The sequence below is a fragment of the Filicampus tigris genome, chromosome 5, assembly GCF_054856515.1.
Source record: "Filicampus tigris isolate MCC_2025a chromosome 5, RoL_Ftig_1.0, whole genome shotgun sequence".
NCBI lineage: Eukaryota > Metazoa > Chordata > Actinopteri > Syngnathiformes > Syngnathidae > Filicampus > Filicampus tigris.
In genome coordinates, this window is record NC_141221.1 from 6,335,679 (window position 1) to 6,360,892 (window position 25,214).

The window sequence follows — 25,214 nt, forward strand, 5'->3', positions numbered from 1 at the left end:
CAGGTGTTAGAGACATATTCTTTCCAATATGTTCGGAGTCATCCCCGGGGTACTCCTGGTACCCAAAACATCTCACAGGGAGGCGTCCAGGAGGCATCCTAACCAGATGCCCGAGCCACCTCAGCTGGCTCCTCTAGATGCGGAAGAGCAGCGGTTCTACTTTTTATCCGGGATCTTGTTCTTTCAGTCAAGACCCACAGCTCGCAACCATAGAGCGGCGTTAGCTTCTTGTTCACCACGAAAGCTCGACGTAGACCCGCCTGTCCATCTCATGATACATTTTTCTCTCACTCGTGAATAAGACCCCAAGATACTTGAAGTCCTCCACTTGGAGCAGCAACTCATCGCCGACCTGGAGGGGGCACGCCAGCCTTTTTCCGACGGAGGATCATGGTCTCACATTTGGAGGTGCTGATTTTCATCCCATCAGCTTCACAGTCGGCCGCAAACCACTCCAGTGAGAATTGGAGATCATGGCTTGATGAAGCCAACAGAACCACATCAACTGCAAAAAGCAGAGACATAATACCGAGGCCACCAAACTCGACCCTCTCTCTATGCCTCGGCTGCGCCTACGTGCTAACCGCAGCTTCACCACGCTGCTTTTATTAACTACTTTTATAACAAATATTTTGAACAAATGAAAGCCATATTTGACCGAGCACCCATTATGGGCCAAGTACACCGCATTTGTGGTCTGCATTTGAAGGTGCTTTTGAAATGGGATATCCTTTGCCATTATGACATCATCGGCCTTCAAATTAAAGCCTCCAAAATGGGTGCCACCCCCTGATTTGGGACACAGCTATGCTATTTTAGTGCAGTATGTCTGACATGTTGTTGGGACGTGTCACAACCTGCTGGAAAGCGCTATAGTCCCATTCTAATGCAATTGCGTTCCGATTCTGTCTTAATTTTCCTTCATAAACTGTATGAAGGATCTGCCCTATGCAGCGAGGGATACAGATGAATCACTGGAATATAACAAATTAAAAACCTGCATAAATCCTTTAATTACAATACAGAAGCTATACAAGCACTTTGCTCATATTTTACTGCAAATCGCATATTTAATGGTAGCTTTGAGCGAGAAAATATTTCGTCATATATTGACCATTTGCTCAACCGCACATTTGGGAATGCGTCTATTGGAGGTCAGGCCTTCATTTCTAGAAAATGATTTTTTTTAGAATATTGTAATGTTAATGTGTTGTATAGATTTGTATGTTTTTCCTTTCAGAAGCAGCATGGGTGGGTGGTGATGGGTGAAATAAAAACAATATGGGGCATTGCGTCTGTGGGACTGCATGGTAAACAACATTGTATTATTTTTTCCTTAGTTCTCGACTTGGACCGACTGGGACCACGTGCGCCGTTTAAATACGCAGACGGGAACTCGGTGGCGGTTAGGCGATGCCCAGCTCTGCTTAACCGTGGCTTTGAGTGACTGATGACAAAACAGTTTGGTGGGTTTACAAATACTTAACGCTGCAGTCAATCAGTTGGTGCATTACCTTTTATGTTTTACTGTTTCTTCACAGATAACGCAGAGTAGGAGTGACAATCCGATTCGACAAAGAGGCGGAGATTGGTCATACACACATCTATCTTAAACCACTGGCTGACAGGATAGTACAGAAAGCACATATATCAGAGTTAATTGAATTCTCCGCAACGCTGGATAAATGGTTAAAAAAAAAAAAAAAAAAAAATTATTCGCGGCTCCCGCTAAGGTGGCAGATTATCACCATGGCAACTGTACCTCGGCCACGGGAAAGCAGGGTGACACAAAGACTGACTATCCATCTTCCACTGTGTGTGATTGAGTAAAGTTATTGTGAGGAAGAGTCGACAGTGGCGCGGACAAGAAGCCGGTCCTTTTTGACGCCAACAAAGCATCTCTTGGCCAATGCCGTGCCTCACATTGAAAGGGGGAAAAGACAGGTTTTGTGTGACAACGGCCAATTCCTTCGCCTCGCACTTCCTGCCCACCTTTTGCCGAGCCCGCCGAGTCATGTTTATGATGTGGTTGCCTTGGCGATGCGGCAGCTTTGAAAAGGGGCAGGTAACCAATCGGCGTGCAGTTGCTAAGGGTACGAAATGATGACAAAATAGAGGATGACGAGAGTAGACGTGATGTAAACACGACACAATGGGAATTGATCCCCCAAAATATATTTGCGAGGAACCATGACAGTCCATCACAATAATGCAGCATGCAGTGCATTCAAATGACAAATATAAGTAAAATAGTAACATATCAACATAATTAAATGCAATGAAAATAATGTAAAAACAACAATAATAAAAGAAAGGTTGTGTTGTACTTGAAATGGGCTGAAAATGTGTATTTCCTCATAAAGTGGGCTGATTATTTATTCAATCGCATTGCACGTCTATTTGCTTTTTTGTATAAACATTTGTAGAACAATCCCTCCATTTTCTAGCGATGTAGCGTATCTCAACTGACTTTAGATGAAGAGAAGCACCCTGGATTGGTAGCCGGCCGATCACAGGGCACATGCAGACAAAAATATTCCCACTCGAGATTCACACGTAAACAACATCCACAAAGAAACCCGGCGCAAGCACGGGGAGAACGGGCAAACCCCACGCAGGAAGTCAATATTCAAACTCCCAATTTAAGAGCTGTGAGGCAGAGGTGCGAATCCCTAGCTGTCTTGTAAACATATTAATCAACATCTGCATCACATCTTCGCCGATAAAAACTACGCTTGGTTGAAATAATATGTCAAGTAAAAGCATAAACATTCAAGTGCTGCCGCCGGCGACGCTGAATTGGGTAACTGAGACGAATGTTTACCTTGAAACAAGACAATGATCCTAAACAAAATGTAAAATCTACAATGGAATGGTTCAAAACTAAACATATCCAGGTGTTAGAATTGCCAACGTCCAGACTTAAATCCAATTGAGAATCTGTGGAAAGATTCAGAGAATTGCTGTTCACAAACACTCACCATCTAACCTTACTGAGCTGGAGCTGTTTTGCAAGGAAACAATTCAGTCTTTAGATGTGCAAAATTGATAGAAACAAGACTTGCAGCTGCAATCACAGCAAATAATTTAGTTCGACCCACTTTTCAGTTGTTTCATTCTAAAAAAAAAAAAAAAAAAAGTTGAAAATATCATATGAATTCCGTTCCACTTCATGATTGTAGCCCACTTGGTGTTGGTTCTTCACTCAAAAATTCCCAATTTATATCCTCATATTTGATGCTTGAAATGTGGCAAAAAGGTCAAAAAAGTTCAAGGGGGCGAATACTTTTGCAAGCCACTGTATGTCACAGCATGTGTGCGCACACGTTTCTTTTCTCGTGTGGAGGTTTTCAAAATCGTTCCCAAGGGGAAAAACATTACGCTTGAGATATTCCACTATGTATGATTCCTTTAAATGAACTTGCACAGCTCATTTCCATGCCAGTGTTCCGGTGATGCAGTGACAACAAAAACATTCACTTCTATTGATTATGGACACAATGAAACAGATGTTCAAGTGTCAACCGCGGCACTGCCGTCAAGTCCTTGCGGGATTTATGCCGTCCGCGCACACCGACTGCGAAAGCCGTTTCCTCTCTAGACACTGTGGTAAATTGATGGAGGGATGAATGGACGCGGCAGCCTCTTAAACGTTCCGCACGGCTACACGATCGCGCGCGGGCGCGCAACCACATCGCTTGAGATGCAGCACGGTGCAAGCGCATGGGGCAGCTAATAGGTTTAACCTGGCAGCGAGCCCGGTGATGTCACGAGTAATCCCTCATTAAAGCCCTGATGACATCACTACTACGCTGGTGAGAGTGTGTGAGCGAGAGCTCAAGCCACATGCTTTTGGACAACCTTTGTATGTGTGCATGAGTACGTGTATGTGTGCGTGTCTCTCTCTCTCCCTCTCTCTCTCTCTCTTTCTCTTTGTTTGCATGGCAAAAGCCTCGTCATCCTACCTTTATTGTGTGGACATTTCTCTTTGTGTGAACATTTTGGACAGTCCACAAGAGAAACCCCATTAGACTGTGAGCGTGTTTGTGCGTGTATAAGGGACAGCCTGTCATTGTGCGCCAACACAGACCAGGTAATCCAGGATGTTCCCCAGCAAACGCACACATGCCTGGAACGCTAGTGTTTTTTTTTTTTTTTTCGTGTGTGCGTGTGTGACTACACAATGTGTTCATGTGTAGTTTATGTAAGCGCCACCACCACATGCACTCACACTAACAAGAACATGGAGTTCCACATGGGCTTAACAGGACCGTCAATAAAAGCAATTAAAAGCAGAGCAAAAGAGAGTTTATCGCTAAAACCGCTGTGGAATTTCAAGAACGGTGGAAAACTCCGTCGTGATGATTGTAAAACGTAAATAAAACTGCGTTTTTGGGGAGGGCAAAAGAAAAAAAACAAAACGTTTGAATGCAATAAAACGTTTCCTTGTCTGTGAATATAATTGAGTAAATAGTTAATAAAAAGAAGTGGGGATCACAGCAGTAGTAGAAGAAAACAATATAATTCTTTTCAACAGAACAGCATGAAAGCATCCGTTACCTATTTGACAGAGCTGGGCATTCCGTCACTGTGACGGACCGGTCCGTCTATCCGTCATTGACCGGCGCCCGTTTTGCTGACGTTTGACAAATGGCGGGAAAAATTTGAAAATAGACAGATTAAAAGCATAGACGGAACCGCCCTTTATGTAGTCCGCCATTTGTCTGCAGTCCATCGTTCGTCTGTTTTTTCGTGGCGAAGCTTCGATGGCCGCCGCGAGCGCGGGGAGGAACAATAGCAAGTTGTTGTTGCTTGGGGGACCGATTTGAGTGAGGGACCAGGCTGTGAAGAGGCTTCCAAAGCGCAGTGAGTCGCTATTTCTGTTCAAACATCATCCAATAGGGTGGTGGTTGTGCTAGTGAAAGTTTAGTTGGACTCGCCGACGGACGGCCGTTTAAAATTAGAGGTGGACCGGCCTATAGACGACTTTTCCCCCCAGAAAAAAGGTGAATGACAGACGACGGAGTCATGAGGCCTTTTGTCCGCCTTTACATTTTATCCAGGTACAGTGATACGTGATAACGTGCATAATTGAAGAAAACAAGCGCAAGTACGGTAGCTCTAAGATGTCAAAATTGCTCCATCCTCATCATACCCAAACACTCAACATTTTTGGGTGGGAAAAGGGCTTGTACTTTTACGCACTTCTATTTCGCCCAAATGAGGCCCGATTGGAACGAAGTACCTTCGATGAATGGGCATTGCTAAACCATATTATGACGATGATGATTGTTATTGCAGTAAATGTTGAAAATAGACAATTACATAGACGGAAAAAAAGGGCTGCTTAGTCCGACTATTTTTTTTAAGTTTCCCATCTATCGCTTATCGCCTACAAAATGGGCGTAGGTGGACCGGTCTGTCACATAGGCAGAATGCATGGCTCTGCTTTTCCTGGTTATCATAATTCATTTTTAAAGTATTATTATGGTGCAAGTCTCACGTCCTTAAGATCGTACTATTCAGAAATTGGCTAGAATTTACAGGAAAAATGTGAAACTTTTACTACTCTTATTTGAAGTACGGTGGAGATAAAGTGGTAAAGAAAAAAGGCCCCAAACTAGACAAAAACAATGAGACTGATGCATGGATATTCATAGCCAAGAGGTGTTTTTTCATACAAATAATTCAGACTTTTCTACAACGTAGGTTACTGTAGCGTACAGCCCGTTCCCACTTGCATAAAAAATTGTGGTAACGTTGCAGAAGTAGAAATGGAACTCTGTCTTAAAATCAGGATCCCTATATATAGATAGTGTTGAATTTTCACATGAACATTACGGCACAAGGTGAACGACACGTAGGTCGGGGTCAGAACCTGGCTCAAATTTACAGGACAAATAAGACACTAATGCCTCTACGAGATCTTGGCATTAAAGTCAAACATTGTCTGGCGCGTTGGTTTTTATTTTGTGTGACCCTTATTCATACTATGGTGGCCTTAAAGAGGTAAAAAAAAAAAAAAAGGCTCAAAAGTAGCCTGACGACACGCAATTGCAACAGCCCACAGATTCCCTTATTTAAAAGCAAATAATGGCACATATACAACAACTAAACCCCGCGTTAGAGTTTAATTGTTGTCAGAGCGTTTCGAATGAACGAGTCCTAAATGACTGCTGACTTGAGTGTTATTCTTCATGCTGACAACGTGCGAGTCTGTGCTACCGGATGGATGAAAAATGTGCAGCAACAGTTGGGATTGTGCAAGTGGGAGCGCGTTTCCTCCAAGGAAGCCATTGCATTCATCGTGTGCCAGAATGCGCACACACACACACACACACACGCACACACCCACACATGCACACACACATGGGACAGCGTTGGCTAAACATTGGTTCTAAATGTTTGTACAAATGAGGATGTAATGCCAAGTTTTAGAGGGGAAATGTGAGCCAGAGAAAGAAGGTAGCGGTGTAGAAAGTTTCAAGTCTGTCATTACGATTTGATCCAGCCAGGTACGAGGGGGGGGGGGGGGGGGGACTCCCTCTCTAAACCCGTCTAAGCCGTTGATTACGCCCGGCCATAAACACTGTCGTCATCCAAATCGTCAGCGTCATACAGCTTTGCCGCTAATGAGGGCGATTCCCGGAACGCGTGTCAGGCACCGCCTCCAGACCGCGAGGAACGCAGTTGCGCCACAGCAGCTGGCCATGTACAAAGTGCTTATTACCTCCTCCAAGGGCGTGAGGTTTCCAATCACTGTGTGTTTGGCAGCAGGATTAAAAAAACGATTTATGGAACACATTGTTTGGTAGTTTTCCCCTCACTTTTGTTGACATTTTTACTTTATGATGAATCATTACTGTGAATAATCATATACAATCAGGTGTAACGGAGTGGGAACTGTATAGTCCGTGGGCCACATAATTATATAATAATCTTATATCTGATCTCATATCAAGAGTCCTGGAATATTTGTTGCAATTCATTTTGCCATTTTTGCCGTAAAATTGGTTAGTTCAAATGTTTTTCTTTTAATTTTTGTTTCATTGGTCGTTAAATATGAATTCAATGTTCATAGTAAGCGGAATGTAGAAAATTGTAAAATAACGCAAATGTGCATGCAGATTTAAAATTGTATTTTTATTCATTTAATTAAATAATTGTTCAAGTATAATTACATAAACAATGGCATGTAAGTTTAGTAAAAAACAAACATATTTGCTATGTAATTATTCATTTGTCTGATTGATCATTCATTTACCGGTAATTGATATTTTGTAAATATAAATGTTTTTACCAATTCTGAATGTATTTTATTAAATAATTAGTAAATTAATATTATATTCATTCTAAATAATCAACTATTTTACAATTACAATGAACTATCTAATTATTTTTTCTTTAACCTTATTGACTGCGTAATCAATGGCTTGGACAGGCTTAGAGAGAGAGTCCCCCTTGTACCTTTTTATTTTAAATTTAAAAAAAATTGGAATTTAAAAAAATAATAATTGAAATTTTAATTGTATATATTTTTTTTGGGGGGGGGGGTTAATTTGTGTATTTAATTATTTTTATTGCTGTCAGGTTGGAATTGCACATGACAATCCGTTCTAAATTGCCTTACCTGGATAAATAAAGGTTAAATAAATGATTACATTTTATAAATCCAATACAGCCCTTGAGCACAAATGTTTTCCCTCCCCAGGTTTAAACTATTCGCAGAGGTAATTATCATCATTTTCTCGTGGTCTTTTACTCTGTGTGGATAGTTTCATACTGATCCAACTTGGGAATGTTCTGTCTTGGCAGAGGCCGGGCCATTCTCACGTGGCCATGTTCATACACTAGGTTCCAACTGTGACAAAGGTCACGTCCAAGAGTAGCCATCCGAGAGCAGGACGTCTACATTATTAGTGGATGATTTCCTTCAAACGCAACCGCATCCCTCCATTCACATTGTTTGGTTTCATTGCCATTTATTAGCAGCAGTGGCACCATTGAAGTGGACGCCTCCTTTGTTCGTACAGGAAGGACCCGCGCTTGATAGCATCTCCGGGCTAGCCTCAGGTTTTGTTTGGGGTCAAAGGCTGACGTACGTGGCCGCACAGTGGCAGTCTGACTCTCCGCACGTATTACATTTCACAGAATCAACTTACGAGGAAACCACAAAGGCCGGTCTAATCCAATGTTTGGGACGGGAATGAGGCTAGCGAAAGGATTAGCCTTCGTGGCTAGCCATTAACTAGCTTCAAGGGGTTCATTTTTGTGCCACAGGCTAATGAAATAGATTCCACTTAAAACATATTGCTGTTGATAATGATGCGGAAAACCTCAATTCTATTAGTAATTGTTGTCATTAGGAAGCAACAGACAATATTTGCAGTAAAATGATTGGATGGTTCAAAAAAATATATACTGTAAGACATCTGTAGAAAAACACACTTCCATTAGTTTTTGTCACGGAAAAGTATTGGGGAAAAAAAAAGATATGAAACACAAAAATAACAAAAAAGAAAGAACTGAAAATGAAAACTATGGCACATACAGGACATACACATTCAGTATATACACAAGCACACATCCCTTCCCAAATTCAACAATATTTTTTTATTATTGACGTTGTAGTTTGTAGTCGTGGAAACTACAACCATAATAAGAAACATATTGTGGAATTAATATCTCTGACAGAATCGTTTATTATGACCTGTGAAGGATCATCTTGTAGTGTTGTGGTGCAACTGTCACGTGACCTGAATAAAGTAGAAGCGTCATAGGAAACAAACCACATTTCATGTCCCCCAAAACCAATCAGTCATTCCCAGTCAGTCAGTTGCCTGAGTCAAAACTGCAGTGGTGTTGTTCTTAATTTCCAACAGCTCACAAAGACATGCATCATGACCGCCAGCCCCGGGGAGGGTGCCAGCTCGCTGCTCTGTCTTTCTTATTGATCTGTCCGTCTTCTCCCCTTTTGTGGGCGAGATGAACGCCAGATTGAGCGGCCCTGTGTAGCAGCTGCTGTGCGGACAGCGCGGCCTGATAAATCAAATTGAAAGAGAAATGGATATTTACAATCGATGTGATCTCAAAGCTGCCTCGGGGCTTTGGGGAGTCTTATTGCTATCACATTTTTTTTTTTTTTTTTTTACCCTCTTCTGAAAGTACGGTGTCATGTAGCCATTTCTGAACCTTGCTATCAAAGACAAATATTGTGTGTTGAAAGGCTCACATCTTTATTGGTCATGGTCGAACTTTATTTGCACAAATCAATTTGTACAAGACCTTAGGGCTTGTTTCTGGCTCCAGGTGCCCTTTTTGTGTTATTCGGGAGACTTTATTCAACTGACCGATGACAACGCGATTCATGACAATGGCCAAAGCGATTTTCGGTCTGTTTTTACCACTAAAGGAGACATATTATGCCACTTTTCCACTAAATGAAACAGTTCCCAGGAGTCTTAATAAAGTGTGTGACATTTCCCTGTTATAATGCCTCAAGGATGAAGAATGACAGAAAACAGTTTGGCTCTGGGGGACTGTGTTGTCTCATACAAATGCACCACTGCTCACTTTACCACACGACTAATGCAGAGTATGGATTTCGTCACCATGATGACTTCCCGGAAAGGTTATAAAAGTCACACATAGAACAGGATGTTACCAAATGGTTAATTGTGAACGTTATGTCACTTTGCGCCTCTTTTTGTATGATGGCATCTACTGTGCGTAGAGTTCATAGGGCTTTTGTGGCTGAGGTGGCTATGCTAGTGACTATTTCTTATTTTAATTAAAAATGATGCGCTCATGGGAAGGTAATAAGAAAATAACACTGATATCGCTGTTGTTAATGCTAACATTCAAATCCAACAGCGCTTCGGCTTTGCTTTGCTTTTGACTCGACATGATAGTGGTTATGTGTAGTCAGTCTTGTAATGTAATTGAGTACAAATACTTTTAGTCAATATTCACGTTTAGGTATTTTACACAAGGGTAGTGAAATCTTTTCTGCAGTTAGCACTAATTAATTTTGCCCAACTGTGACGTCACGGCGGGGCCCAATTCTAAAGTCACATTTTCAGATATAGCCAGTTCACCAAAAGTCAAGTAGTTGTGCAATTTCACACGTGATGGACAGGCAGACCATGCAGGGACTCAACTATTTGTATTCAAACTATTAAAAAGTATTTTTTCCATAATCCGCCCTATTCAACTCAGTTTCGGTAAACAGGCACGAATGTGCGATGGTCATTTTTGAGAAAGAATTTTGGAGAAAATTAACAAATGAATGAATCGTCCTTTTTTTCATCATTTGATCATCTCTCTCAGAATGTTTTGAACTCCTGTTTCCATTTGTCTTACTGAGTAGACAAATACCGGGCGACAAAATTGTGGCTATACGTGGTTGTCGCTCAACTTTCCATCTCCTGCTACTTTGGACAGCAAACTAGTTGAGACCGAAACAATCGCACATCCGTACTGTCGCCAACAATGCACTTCAGTTTAGCTCAATTGATTCAACATTCGATTAATCAATCAATTGCAGACAATGGACAGCATTCTTAATCTATTAGTTGCTTATGTTGATTCCTGCTCTGATCCATGTGTTTGCGCACTTACACACAGCTGTTAATAATGGAAAACCAGAATTTCAGTCAGTTAGTAAAACTTTCATGAATTACTAAAATCAAACACGCATAGTCATAATTATTGTTATTTATTGATTAGTGGTAAAATACCCTCACATTTTATATATTCATACGGTTAATAAGTTCAACGATAATCATTGCGCAACATTGCGTTCAAGCAAAATAATTGTATATCGAGGGTTCTGGAAAGTGGGTAGTTGATGAAAGAAGAAGGTTGTAAACACAAGAGCAACAAAGTGTGAAGAAAAATGTGGATGATGACTCAAACACGCAGAATAGTGTGGGAAAACAAATAATATTTTGGACATGAAGAGCCTGAAAGCAAAATACACAAAATCAAGTAAACACTGTTTCTGGTCAAACAAGTCGTTGCTTCTTCATCTAAAAAAAAAAAAAAAAAAAAAAAAATCAGGAGGTGAAACAGGGAGAACTTTGTTGGCAAGAACTAACATTCCACGTTAGCGCCCATGCACACAAAACTGAGACGGATCGGTGAGAAACATGTCTGTTATGCTTCAAGTCACTTCATAATCAAGTTACCACTGCCCCGCGCACCTCGTGGGACAAATCAGTGTTGTCACAGACTACACAAAGTTTGCTGTAGGTTTTGATTTTAAAGCCGGCACACATCAGTGCATTTGATTAAAGAATCAAGTTGCTCTATCATAGAGCAATGCTAACTCCGTAGTACTGTGTTAGTCCTAATTTACAGCATTTTTGGTTTATTTGATTAAAAACACTTTTCAGCCATACATATAAAACAAATGAGAAACAGTAACTACATGACCATGTAGTTCTGCGACGCATCTAGCACATTTTTTTCCGTGAGACGATAAACAGCCGCTGCAGTGAATGTTGAGCATAAAACAGTGAGCCTTGGTCTATTTGTGGTTCGCAATCACAAATGGATCTATTTGCATTTTTTTTCTATAACATCCTAAGATGCCAAAAGATGGTGAATCAAAGGAAAGTAGTAATAGGTGCCAAGGAAGTATTGTGTAAGTGAAATTGATCGGCTGAAGGAGTAAAATCTTCACATGTTGGGGAGGAGCTAAGTTTAGCCTGGGTTGTCAGTGGATGTTACGGAGATCTGCATTTTTTCAAATTCAAATAATCTGTAACCGTTTTTGTTTTAGGGTGATGGTGAATTGAATTTCAATTTTTAATGACATGTTTAGTAGCATAGTTTGTGTTTTATCTCTGGTTTAAACCATTCATATATAAAAAATTTTTTTAGCCATCCTCAACTTATTACAGTACCAAATTTGCTCAGCCAATGAGACACCAGAAGTGGTTTACATCACCTATATGGTGTTGACTTGAAATAGTAAAGTTGCTACTTATTAAGTGTTTTGGCCACCAAGCGTGTGTCTTTGTCATACTCTGCAAACTGTGAGTGGCGCGTATGTGTCGTCACAAGTGACAGCAGGTCTCTGGTCTCTCCCCCCCAAAAACAAAACAAAACAAAAAAAAAAGACAGTTTCAAAAGTAAAGCAGCTGGTAGTGATAGAAAGTCATCTAAAGTTTGCCTGAGCGCGACAGGAATCAATGGCATGCGGCAGATGAGTGCGAGATAAGTGTCTCATTGTTATAGAGGCGAGTCTCGGGCTAATGTGGACGAGGTACACAGGAGGGTAATCGAGGCACAGGAATGAAAATTGACCATTAAGCGGTAAAACATTTGAAACACGCACACTTTGCGTCATCCGTAACTGGTCAAACAACAAAACAGCTGCAGTCCTCAGACCATGTGTCTGGCTGAGCGTACATTCCATTGCATTTAAAGTAGTGCTGAAGGCAACACACATTTTCCACAAATGACAACAACCAAATCAATCTTTTTTTTCATACTCAGTTTTGAACACAGACAGATTAAAACTTACTGTATAGACCCTAGAGCTCATATGCTACCACATGGGAGCCTAAACTACACAGAATGTCCTCCATCCATCCATCCATTTTCAACGCTTCTAATCCTGTTGAGGGTCGCGGGGTTCTGGATCTTATCCGAGCTGTTTTGGGGGGGAAAAAGGCGGATTACACACCGATTAAAGACGTTTGCCAGACATTTGCAAACATTGATGGTGGCAAAGAATTTTCTGGAGGCCATCACATTATGATGATGTTCAACATTTTTCGACGTTAAAACTGTTTGCAAATGTCTGACGTCTTTGCAACTATGAACGAACCCTGACGAAAAAAAGGGATGGATGGATGGATGATAGATAGATAGATAGATAGATGGATAGATGGATAGATAGATGGACGGACGGAGTCACACCGCCGCTAGACTAAATTAGGACCCATTAGCTGACCAAAAACAGACCCGGTGTAAAATGCACGAATCAAGCAATGAACGAAACAATACTCAGCAATGTCAGTTTATAGGCGATAGACGATCACACAGACGGACGAAAATGCACTTCCATCGTTTACCGCCTACAAAATGGGTGCCCGTCTTAGGCGGACAGACAGACCTGCCAGTCGGCTAGGCGGAACGCCCACTTATTAAATATCTGGTGAAAAAATGTGCTTGAATTGTTTTGGGGGTCAGAAAAAAAGTGTATTTTTTTGTGGGATTTTAAACCAAATGTCACAAGTCATATTGTCACACGGACGGAAGGGGAACGGCTCCATTATCAAGGTGCAATGAATTATACACATCGTCCTAAAAGCTCCTTTGGCTACGCAACCACACACACACACACACCGGCACACACTTGGGCTCAACGATAACGGAGCCAACTTGTTAGTGATCGATTACAACCGCAATTCTTGCCCGGGTATAAATGGAGTCCACGAAGCTCATCTGTCACGTTCCATAGCCGAATGCTAGCATGTGACAAGCATGGTACAACGCATTTAAAGAGCGTGCCATCTCACTCTGGCGGCTGCACAATGAAATAATTCAACAAAAGTCCTATTGATTAGAACAAAAAACATCTCTCTATCCTATTGACTGTGGCCTGTATAGAAAAGATGCCAACATATCAAACAAAAACTGTAAGCCGTTTTTACATGTGGTCTACTCTAACATGTTTGCAAAACTCCAGCAGCACATGTTTCAAGAGAGGAACAAGGATGTTTGAGTGTGTTGAAAGCAATCACGAAAGGTTATTTGACTGCACCTTCCTGTCTATAAAGGCCACCCTCTTCCGTGCATGACGCTGTAGTAAAATAAAGATACTGTACTGACGTCTTCACTCACGTCAATGTCTACTTCCGTCACCACAGCAGCTCAACTTCTGTGTATTGAGTGAAAAACTCCCTGAACCTTAAGCGTGATGATGAACAGAGAATAGCCTCGTCAAAACTGCCTCGTGAACATTGAATAGTCCACCCAGGAATATTCCTGAAGAAGTGGTAGCATCAGAAACATCTTTTACACTAATGCCACTTTTCTTTAATTTATGAAAAGCAAAGATAATGAACCGGGGGGGGGGGGTTGCTTGGGGGGGACAAGTCAACCGGCAAATTTCCTGGCTTTGAAGAGAGTATAACAATTCGGATTTGTATACCTTTTGTCTGTCACTGTTCTGTATGAATTGCAGGGACGCGGATGTGGAGGCGAAGTCGGCCTGCAAAATTTCAGCGGTAGTAAGCCTGTGCTTACTTTTAAAAGACAGCATTGTCCCCCTGTCATCTGTTTTGAAGTTGTATACAGTATAAGCGACACAGATACCCTATCAACAAAATAGCTTTTAACTTTTCGACCAAATTTCACAACTTTGGGGGTCGTGTCAGATGCCCGTAAAAGCTGTCTTTTTTTTTTTTTTTGCTTTTTTTAAACGTGACTTTTCTGCGTGAACTGCACCAACAGAATTGGATGGCAAAATTAAAGACAGTATCGGATGCCCCTTTTAAAATGTTGTTTCACCACTGAATGTGTATAAACAACCCAGAACGGAGGGATAAAGTGCACCGGTGAATTTCCCGGCTTCTGGGGTGATATCAGAGATGCTGTTCATTTTCTGCCTTTTTCCCGAATGGCTGTTTTGTATGAATGGCTCCAACGTGGAATGCGGCTGCCGAGTTGCCCTGGCAATTGTCCAGCTTTGGCGAGAGTATCAGATGCCCCTTATGTACTACCTGTAAAAACTGCCATTTTATTTTTATTTTTTTAATGGTACCGACATGGTGTGGGATTAAATTGAGAAAGAAATTTGGGGTTTCGGCGGTAGAATCAGAGGCCCGTAAAAGCTAACTTGTTGTTCCCTTTGAACAGCATTGACACGGAATGGGGGTGGTGTAATTGACGAGGGCATTTTCTGGCTAATAAAGGCTCACTAAATAGATACAACAAATAATAATAAATAGCATCAGACCTGATTGCGTTCAACTTAATATAACTTTTCACAACTTGCATATGTCATGGTGCAGACAAACAAGAGACAGACTGCTTTAAATCATGTGATGATAAACTTGGGTCCACTTAATGGCCATAAAATGCAAGCAATTTGCCATCCTAAACAGCACTTTCTGATGACATCAGTGACACATCCTCTTGTCTTTGAAGTGTAGCTATGGCACAACTACAGTATTCCCAAAAGTTGTTGTTGCCTCATTGGAGTGACTAATAAAAAAATACCCCCCCCACCCCCACCCCATCTTATGGATGTTTAAAAGGACTAAACATCAAGTTGTTGCACTTACTATTTTTTTCGCCTTGTTTACGTTCTGTTGTAGAAGAAAAATAACAGGAAATGTTGGACCCGTTTCACAATATGTTTCCTGGCCTGAGATTGCACAGGGGGAAAGGGCAAGAGGAGTTTTTTTTTTTAGTTTTTTTATTGAAACTTACCATATCCAGGAGTGTCTTCGAAAGGGGAAGTGGCTAAGGTGCTTCATGGTCCTGTCACTGGAGACACCTGGACACAGTCCGGGCTTCATGCTGAGGCTGACTCAGCTCTTTTCTGACTCGGATTGTAATATTCTATCCACGTGCAAAGACCAAAAGTGTGCGCCGGTATCATGTGCGGTGTCCCTGCAGTATACCAGACAAATCCAGCAGAAAGCTATAAATAGAAGTCTTTGGTTGCAATAAAAAAAGCACTTAAAAATGAAGCAGCACCATCAAATTTATAAAAAAAAAAAAAAAAACACTAATAAAAGGCAGATTAGATCCCAGTGTAAAAACTGCAGCGTATGGACTCCCAGCAGTGCGGCCACCCACGCTGAGCCCTCTGGGCCGCCGCCACCGCCGCTCCTTCTTTTTTCCTCGGTATTCTTCCGGCAAAGGTCTGGAAATGACTGCCCTGCATCCACATGGTGAGCCGGCTTCAGGGAGTCATTCCTCCGGAGAACAGCTGACGGGGGGCAGCGGCGGCAGCGGCGGGATGAGGAGGAGGAGGAGGAGGAGTAGTAGCGTTAGCGTGACCGAGCATTTTGCAAAGCGCTCTGCTTTGTCTCGCTTACTTTCTCAACATCCCGCAGAGGAAAGTAAGGAAATAGGGAGGGAGAGAGAGAGGGAGGGAGATGAAAGAAAAAAAAACAACAACAATGAACCATCTGAGCCTATCTCTGCCTCCCTCCTCCTCCTCCTCCTCCCTGTGTGGGATGTCCTGACCCTGTGTAAGAGGTGTGCCTTCGTTCTCCACTCTGCTAAAACCTATTGATCCTCTTACCAAACGCGGTTGCGCTCCCTTCCTGAGCGACGTGTCTACACATGCTCTCGCGCAACACACACACACACACACACACACACACACACACACGCCCACACGCCCACACACACACACACACCCCAACCCAGGAAGCCGATAATGTGTATGTAATGTGCACAAACATGAGTTGACACAAGTAATTCCGCCCACTAATATCCATCTGCCGCCGCACCTTTCTTTTCTTTGGGGAGTACGCCTTTGTTTGTTCACCGACGTCATCATAACCGCGCAAGGAGGGCAGGCTGGTCTTATGTTGCACTGCATGTGGTTCTTTGTGTGTGTGCGCGTGTGAGTAACTCCACAAAAAGCATGCAGCGGGATTCTTGGAAACTCTTACATAGGATGTTAACTACCTCGTAACTATTAATCAGAAACAGACATTTTCTCTTCTTACACCAGCACCGTCGAGCCGCTGTTGAAAATTGTCTGTAAAACCATAAATGTTTTACATCAGGGACGGGGCAACTTAAATGCTGGAGGAAGCCACAATTTTTCAGTGCTACTGGGAGGCCACATCGGATCATGCACTTCCCAACCAGATGTATGTAGACAAATATGCAATTTTAAATATGGACAAAATGCACACATAAATACATGCTATAAATATATTTCATTTTTCATACAGCTATCAATGCATGTATAAGAGATCTACTATCCTAACTCAACAACAAAGGGTATGAAGCGAACAATAAAATAACCACATGCTGTGATTTTCTTTTCCAGTAATAAGGGCTCGCTTGAATAACAATTACTATTCAAGGATGGCACAATACTGCTGTACAGCAAACCAAATTATTTAGTTTCACAAAAAAAAAAAAATCAACTCACTCAAAATCCTATTATCTTTGTCCTGCATATCATTCCAAATCCGCAAAAAAAAAAACTTATTAGGCCTACTCACGTTGTAGTATAAGGTAGCATAAGACCTGGTGTAAGATCAACTAAGCCTTGTCTTGTCACCATCTAGTGGTGAATGGTGATTTTACAACTTAACACTACCACTAAAAGGATTTTGAAACTATGAGACCTTACCAGACCTACTTGCGCTCTGTTGCACTCTGACAATGACGTCATCGCCTAAAATGATTAATACTCGCTGCTCGAGTGTCTAAGAAGGGTATTTTGTTTAATCAAAATTTTGTTGCGAGTATCTTTTGAAGTAAATTACGTCATATAAATGAATGCGAAACAGTTGGTGGAGCGCTTATTGTCCGTGTGGCTGTAGCGCTGCACGTGGGTCAGCTGTTATGCAATATATTATGGCAACATGGTTAGTTAGCACAACAAAGCAAGCTGTTTGCCCCAAAAGAATTTGCTGAGATGTTTTACTTATAACTCAAAATTGGGTGGCCAATACAAGGGACAAGAGTTTTGAAAACTCTTATTTTTATGTTGGGAAATGCGAAAAAGCCTATTTACACAACAGCAAAACTTGAAAAAAACATTTAGTTGAATTGCCCAACTTAAAATTTGATCAAAGTTTGATGCCTTGATATTTGGAATCCCTACATCTTCCAACACTATAGTTGACATTTTTAATGCAAAACAAAGTGTCTTTTAAGATGTGACCCACAGAGGAATAGGTTTAAAAAAATTATTTTCATGTAAACTGCGTAAAAAAAGTCCGTGTTCCACTAGTTACAGTGTTTTACACCTTGGTACAAAATTCTGCAGCATTCTCGTGAGAACAAGCTCAGTCCTATTTAGAGTGTGAAAGAGAGTCATACGTCATGATGTCATTCATAAGCAATGAGGTGTGAAGATAACTACAACCCCCCCCCCACACGCAAGATTGACACTGATTGTAGAAAGCGTGCGTATTTGCGTGCATGCATGCATTTAGGAATTTGGGTAGGGGGAGTGGTTTGCGAGGAAGTTATGAGTGGCGGTCGGGGTGAGTGCACTGCGTGTGTGTGTGTGTGTGCGTTGTGCGTTACAAGTCATAGCAGTGGCGCGCCTCCAGTTGCTTGCGGTCTGAAAAACAGGATCCAACGCTGCTTCTTGCACACTTCCTGCCCGACACGCACGTCAGCAGCCTCTCAAACGCTGCCAGGAGTCAAAACCGCCTCGCCGCCTCTGTCGGCTTGCACCTCTGGGCTACGCGGGGTTGGGTGGGGCAGCCGGTAACGGGCGGGGAATCCGCTTGTGGCCAACGTCGGGACCGAGATGCGGTCCCGCTGGGAGACTGTGGCCGGTTTGTGCGCGCAAGCGGAATGACTAGTGTCGTAAAAGCGGCGACGGGGAAAACATTTTCATTTAGGAGGCTTCAAAGGACAGTTGCAAAACCAACGAGACCTCTTCCAAGGCTTAATTTAAGTAGAACATAAATGCGGGGTGCCTTATTTGTGTTTGTTTGTCCATCCATTCATGTTAATGATGCAGTTTGCACTCCATTTACGTCATGGTGACCCAAAAAGTAAAAGAAAGGGGGGGGGAAAGAGTCTTTAAATGTGGAAATACTTTCAGGATTTGACACAAAATCTTACTGAAAATGAACTTACAAATAAATAAAACTAATAACAAATACTTAATTGCAATGAAAGTTAACTAGCAACGTATCTCACTAACTTAAAGCTGAGTCAACCCAAACATATTTTTTTCAAGAATATGTTCTATGCAAGCCCACTGATAAATATTGCATTTGTGGAATAAGAGTTAATCCACCCGTTTTTATCCATCTCCGGGGGCGGCCATTTTGTCACTTCTGTCGACTGAAAATGACATCACAACTGCTCAGGGCTCGGATCACGACCAATCACAGCTGACCTGTTTTCAGAAGCTGAGCCGTGATTGGTCGTTACCTGAGCTCTGAGCAGTTGTGATGTCATTTTCAGTCGACAGAAGTGACAAAATGGCCGCCCCCTGAGATGGCTAAAAAGGGGTTTATTAACTCATATTCCACAAACGCAATATTAATCAGAATGCCGTGTTTCAACTAGTGGGCCTGCTGGGAACTTATTCTTGAAAAAAATATGTTTGGGTTGATTTCCTTCCTTAAGGAGCAATTGTTATGCGTGAACTATAGTACAGGTTTCAACTTTACGACGCCGGAGTCTCGTCCGCCATTTAGTCTCCAGCCCCATAGTGTGAGTGTAAAAAAGGAAGCAGGATATTCTAGCAATGCTTTTGCAGTCAAGAGGAAAGCCATTACTATGGAAATTAAGATGGATAATATCAAAAGGTCGGAGAAGGGCGAGATGCCGACAAACATCGGATATTTATTTAGAAATTTAGGGGGCATTAAAGGGTTGATTCCGATTTACGCGGAAATTCGGGTTACGTCGCCTGCGTCGGAACAGAACCCGTTCATAACCCAAGGACGTCCTGTCTGTACAAATTTAAGTAATTACACTTCATACTTGTTTCTATCCAATCTGACATGAATTTGAATTTCCTTTCTTGCAAGTTATGCTAGACGGAGGAACAAAAACAGCATTTGATCCAGTTTTGAAACCACCATATATAGTTGCATGGGGAGTATGGAACCTACGACAGATGGCTTTGTTCGAAGGACTATGATAAACCAATTGAAGTTAGATTTTCTCTACTATAAACATACTATCACATATAGACAGACACCCATTCCCACTGACATACACACCTACAGGGAATTCAGAGTCCTCAATAATCTGATCATTCTGTAGATTTCGCTCTGTAAATGTTGGTGGTTGACGGAGCCAACACTGTGTGTCCCTGTGTGTCTCTGCTCGTCGTGTTGCATAATCTTAGACGTTTCCCCGGCGGGCTCTTGGCCCCCGATCCACTCAGCGCTGGTGAGTTGTCACGACTCATTCTGCCATTCCGCACAAGGTAGCAAAGGCTAAAACAAATATGTTAAAAGTGTTCAGGCGTACACAAAAATGAAAGCGGCACACAGAGAAGGTCTAGGAAATCTACTTGAGGGTCGTGGTTTTTTCTTTTTTTTTTAAAAACATTTTCTCAGTCATTTCCCGACAACTTTGTCCCTAGCAGGAGGTTCATCTGGGAGAACAATGGACAGTATCATTCATCCGATAAATACTGTATCCCATCGCGTTGGTGACCCAATTGGAGAGATGCACACCCCTACTATTTATATTATTTTCGACGGGGATGTTTCGCTTTGGAATCTGGACAAATTGAAAGGTTGACCAGCATTCTTATGCTGCCACAGCTCATCTCAATAACAACACTTATAATACTCCATATAAGATAGATTCTCTCCAGACAGGTGGGGCGATGCTCTCCAGAGAAGTGGAGAAAAGTGGAACCTGGCGCATGCTTAGCTCCTTGGAGGAGGGCCAGCTGTCCATCACTTGTATGTGCGATGCTGTGCAAAATTCCCAGAGGCACCGGCCCTCTTCCTTGCCATTCACACAAGCGTATACGGTGGCATTTCAGAAAATGCTAACTCATTGCCCATTGGAGACAGATATTTGTAATCAGATCAGCATCTTTTGGGGGGGGATGGAGGGAGACATGGAGGCTTCAAGGACCATTTGAAGAATATAAAGAAGGTTTAAGTGGCAAGAGAAGAAATTGCTCACTTGATAAGTGGGGGAAGAGTTTTTTTTTTTTTTTCCTCTTTTCCTCTGACTCTGGTTTTATGACCAAGTGAAAGAAAGGCACGGGCTTCTTTTATTCAACAAAATCCAGACTTCTAAAGCCCTTACTTTGGCTTCAAAGAGCTACAGGATTTTACAGACGGGGTACTTTTTTGGTTACTCAGAAAAGGAAAGGAAGCAGGAAGCTTTTGGAAGTGTGGAGCTGACACTGTCACCTTGTCTACTTGTCATATCACCACGAACGTACCTAAGCGGTAATTGGTCTAATAGTCATCGTTCCATTTTCTTTACCACTGTGCTGATTAGTTTGAGTGAGTGATTGGAGTTTGCAGGTGCTCCATTTGCCTGCGTAGTGGGATTTCTCCAAGGTACTTTGGCTTCCTCCCACATTCCAAAAGCATCCCTGTTCAGCTAATGAAAGACTCAACTTTCCATAGGTCTGAATGTAAGCGTGAATAGTTGTCTACATGTGCCCTGCAATTGGCTGCCGAACAGTCCAGACCAAAGTGTAGCCCGCCTCGAGCCCAAAGTCGGGTGGACTCCCACGCTCGTGACTTTGTGTCTCCATATTGCTTACACTGATGGACAAAGACAAGAGCTATAGAACATAAACAGACAGACGGACGGACGGACTACAGTAGGCGATCCGGGTGATGATGTTAGATGTTGGACCTTAAACTTCTAACTAGGCTCTCTACATGACCAAGATTCTGGAAGATAAATTGAATGTGTTGTCTGTTGACACTTGGAATTTTACGTTTTCAAAGGCTAACCGATCCTAAATTGACCAAAGGTGTGAATAGTTGTTTGTCTGTCTGTGCCCTGCGATCCAAGGACCGAGTCTTACCGCAAATAGATGATGATTGCCTATAATAGTTAGAATTGTAAATATAACACAAACTATGATTCCAAAACAATTTAATCTCTTATCAAACCCATTTTACAACATTACATGTAAAAAGATCATTTGATTTTGGAAATATTCTACAGAAGCATGCATGTCTATATACAGTGCATGTGACAAAGCCTCTCCACTCACAACCCAGGCAAAACGTGGCACCTCTGCTCCATAAGAAGCTTGTCCCTCAGTTGTATCCATTAAAGCGTAAATAAACTCAAACATATTTTTTTCAAGAATATGTTCTGTGCAAGCCCATTAGTTGAAACAAGGCATTAATAAGAGTTAATCCACTGGTTTTTAGCCATCTCTGCGGGCGGCCATTTTGTCACTTCTGTCGACTGAAAATGACATCACAACTACCCAGGGCTCAGGTAACAACCAATCGCGGCTCAGCTTTAGAAACCAGGCGAGCTGCGATTAGTCATTCCCTGAGCCCTGGATAGTTGTGCTGTCATTTTCAGTCGACAGAAATAACAAAATGGCCGCCCCCTGAGATGCGGGTGGATTTTGCTGCTTAACTCATATTGCACAAAAGCACCATTAATCAGAATGCCGCGTTTCAACTAGTGGGACTGCTGAGAACATTTTCTTGAAAAAAATATGTTTGGCTTGATTTCCCTTTTTAAATATACTTCCTTGAGACCAATTCCTATTTAGAGAGGCCTTTTGCGCCATTTTGAGGCAACTTAAAGTGTTAGAGAAAGAGCACAAACAATGTGACTGAGTGAGTTTTTCAGCAAATAACTCAGGGTAGTTTCTAAAAAAAAAAAAAAAAAGCGTAAATAGGTGACTTTACGAATAGCAAGCCACCAATAGTCGGACGATTGATTACTGTATACGTTGAGCATAAATGTACACCAACGCACTTGTCACCTTGTCCCAATTCTTCACCATCAAAAAGACAGCATCCCTGCCCGTCAAAGGGTGCACCCCAGCACCTCCATTTCCCAGCTCCGTTGCTCAAGCCCTCCAAAAATAGACTTCTCCTGCATTGCACCAACGTCGTGTCACCGTTGCGGTCCAGACGCTCAGCCTGACTTCTCTCCCCTTGTGTCGGCTGACTCGTCGTAGCCTTAATCACCGGGCTGTATGGACTGACTGTCAATGTGAACGTGATTAGTAATGCCACAGAGGGATGGTATGGCCCATTCGTGACCCTGTGATACAGTAATTACCGCAGGCTCGTGGGGAAAAAAATACATCCGCTCTTGGTCTCAAAGTGGAAAGTTGAATTGGAATCAATTATTCAAGATGCTTATATGGGAACCAAAAAAGTGATGTTAATGGCACACCAGATTGTAATATTGACACTATCATCTCACACCGCCAGCACAACCCTGGAACATGTATTTTTATTGGTCTATGATACTGGCGGACCAGCCAGGACACTGCTCATTCTGTTAGCATCAGCGCTAACCATAGATTAGATAAGATGCTATAGCATAGAGGAGTTATGTTAGTACATTTATTGGTTTGACTTCATGTGGCCTTAATTTTTCTTAGTGTGCTTAAAAAGCACTTGAGGACTAAAAACATGAAGCAGCAAAAATCGCTCTAAACACTTATATTCAGGCTAAGACATATTTGAATGACTTGTTCGGGCATTTTGTGCAAAAGAAATGAATCACATGGCTTTTTGTGTCCTGTTTTTTCCATCTGCCCTGAATTCCGTTGAAGGGCATGAATTATGAAGGCGGAAAGAACAGCACACGGGAAGTGCGTTGCGAATGTACATGGGGGCGGGAGTTGTGTGACATTAAACTGTTAAAGTAATTACGGGTTGGGAGGATCTTTGCGGGGTACAAAATTATCTTCCAGGCAAAAAATGTGCAGCCTACAAAGTGCGGAAGAAAAACCACCCGACTGAGCGGCATACGCCCTTAGAAACCAACCCCCAAATCATCCACACTAGTGGTCAAGAATATTAGTGAACCAACTCGGACACCTCACCTTTTTTTTTTTTTTTTTTTGGCTTAAGTGGCAGTTCCATGTTACACTTCACAAACGTGTTGCAACAAACAGCATATAAGCACGGAGCATAAAGCGCATCAAACATAATGAGTCATCGATATATTTTGGACAGCTGGAATTCTCAGCTGACTGGTCATTGGAAAATTGCAGGGAATGTACAGACAAACAAACGTTCAAACTCAACTTTACACCTATGGACAAGTGAGACTTTAATTAACCTAACATGCATGTTGGGAATGTGGGAGGAAACTGGAGTGCTTGTAGAAAAACCGGGAAAGCATTGGGGATAACATACAAACTTGGCTGATTAATAAAATGCTACAACAAAAAACATGAATCTAGTCTCTATTTTTATGTACATTTGTTAGCTGCACCAACACCATTCTTCTTTTTTCTTTCAAAATACCATTGGCACAATACACATTTTATGCATCAAAAGTGGTATCGGTTACTTGGTCCCTGTACCGCTGAGTACTCAAGAGTTGAGTACTCCGACTGGTGTTGGTCTGAAAAAATGTGGCATCGAACATCCTTAGTGTTTAGTATCCTCAAAGGTTACAGATTTGCTCCAACGCGCGCGAGGGCTTGTCAAGTTGTTAAATTTTGTGGCAAGTCATTTGGAAAAATGAATTCCGCAATTAGTAAACACAGCGGCTCTTCAAGCAAACATTCAATTTCGAGAACATTGTAGATTAAATTGAAATGAATAAACTATTAGAGTAGCAGTCATGAAGCGGTCTGCTATCAATATTGCTGTTGGCCTTTGTCTGTGCAGAAGCAGCAGAGTCGCTGTGGGTTTTGTGTCTTGACAGGATGTGACAGCAGCGACTGAGGGGCACGCAGCGGCGACCCGGCCACCCCTCTGCGTGTGTGCGCGTGTGCGTGTGTGCATGCGTGCGTGTCGACGCGGTCATGGCTCCCGTGACATTTAAAAGTCAAACTTTCACCTCCTTTTCATTCACACGTCGCCGTCACCCGAATGAAAATCGGCTGTCAGTCCGCTGGGACTCCCGGCAGATAGGGGAAAACAAATAAAAAGGCTGGTCGGCCCTCGACTTTGGCAAGGTAAAAAACGAAAAGGCTTTTGCAAAAAATACTGTACTGGGGAAAACGTATCTCACTTATTATTGTGTGTCGATGGAGCTGCCATGAATAATTCTTCATAATGGATTGCCCTTCAACACATTAATACCAGATGACAGTGTAGCAACAAATACATGCTAGCATGTTTGTAACACCGCATTAACGATACAATGCTCAGCTCTTGACACTTTTTTTTTTTTTTTGCATTGGATCTCATAATGCAAAATGAATGTTGCGGCCACTGAGAGTACGGTACATAATGCAAAGCACTTAAGACTACGCACCTCCTGCGGCCACATGTTAATATTTTAGTGGGGACCCTCGCGGCCGCTGGTGTCTAGCAGCTCCAGGTGCGCCGCTCAGTATGTGAGCCTCCCTAATGACGTCATCAGCGCGGGGCACA

General features: G+C 42.2%; 1 protein-coding gene across 7 annotated transcripts in view; it reads right to left on the minus strand.

The window, feature by feature from the left end:
* The window catches only part of pde4d (phosphodiesterase 4D, cAMP-specific), a 164,228-nt gene that overhangs the window by 51,400 nt on the left and 87,614 nt on the right, over positions 1-25,214 (minus strand). The window contains exons 1-2 of one of the 7 annotated variants that reach the window (XM_086030971.1): positions 16,274-16,318; positions 15,451-15,633 (exon numbers count right to left, since the gene is read on the minus strand). The exons of 4 other annotated variants lie outside the window; for them this stretch is intronic. In XM_086030971.1, coding sequence (XP_085887097.1) covers positions 15,451-15,539 — 89 coding nt within the window. In that variant the 5' untranslated portion in view covers positions 15,540-15,633; positions 16,274-16,318. Of the gene's footprint in view, positions 1-15,450; positions 16,235-16,273; positions 16,319-25,214 lie in introns of those variants that run through there. 2 more of the 7 variants (XM_086030970.1, XM_086030969.1) reach the window with 2 other exon arrangements.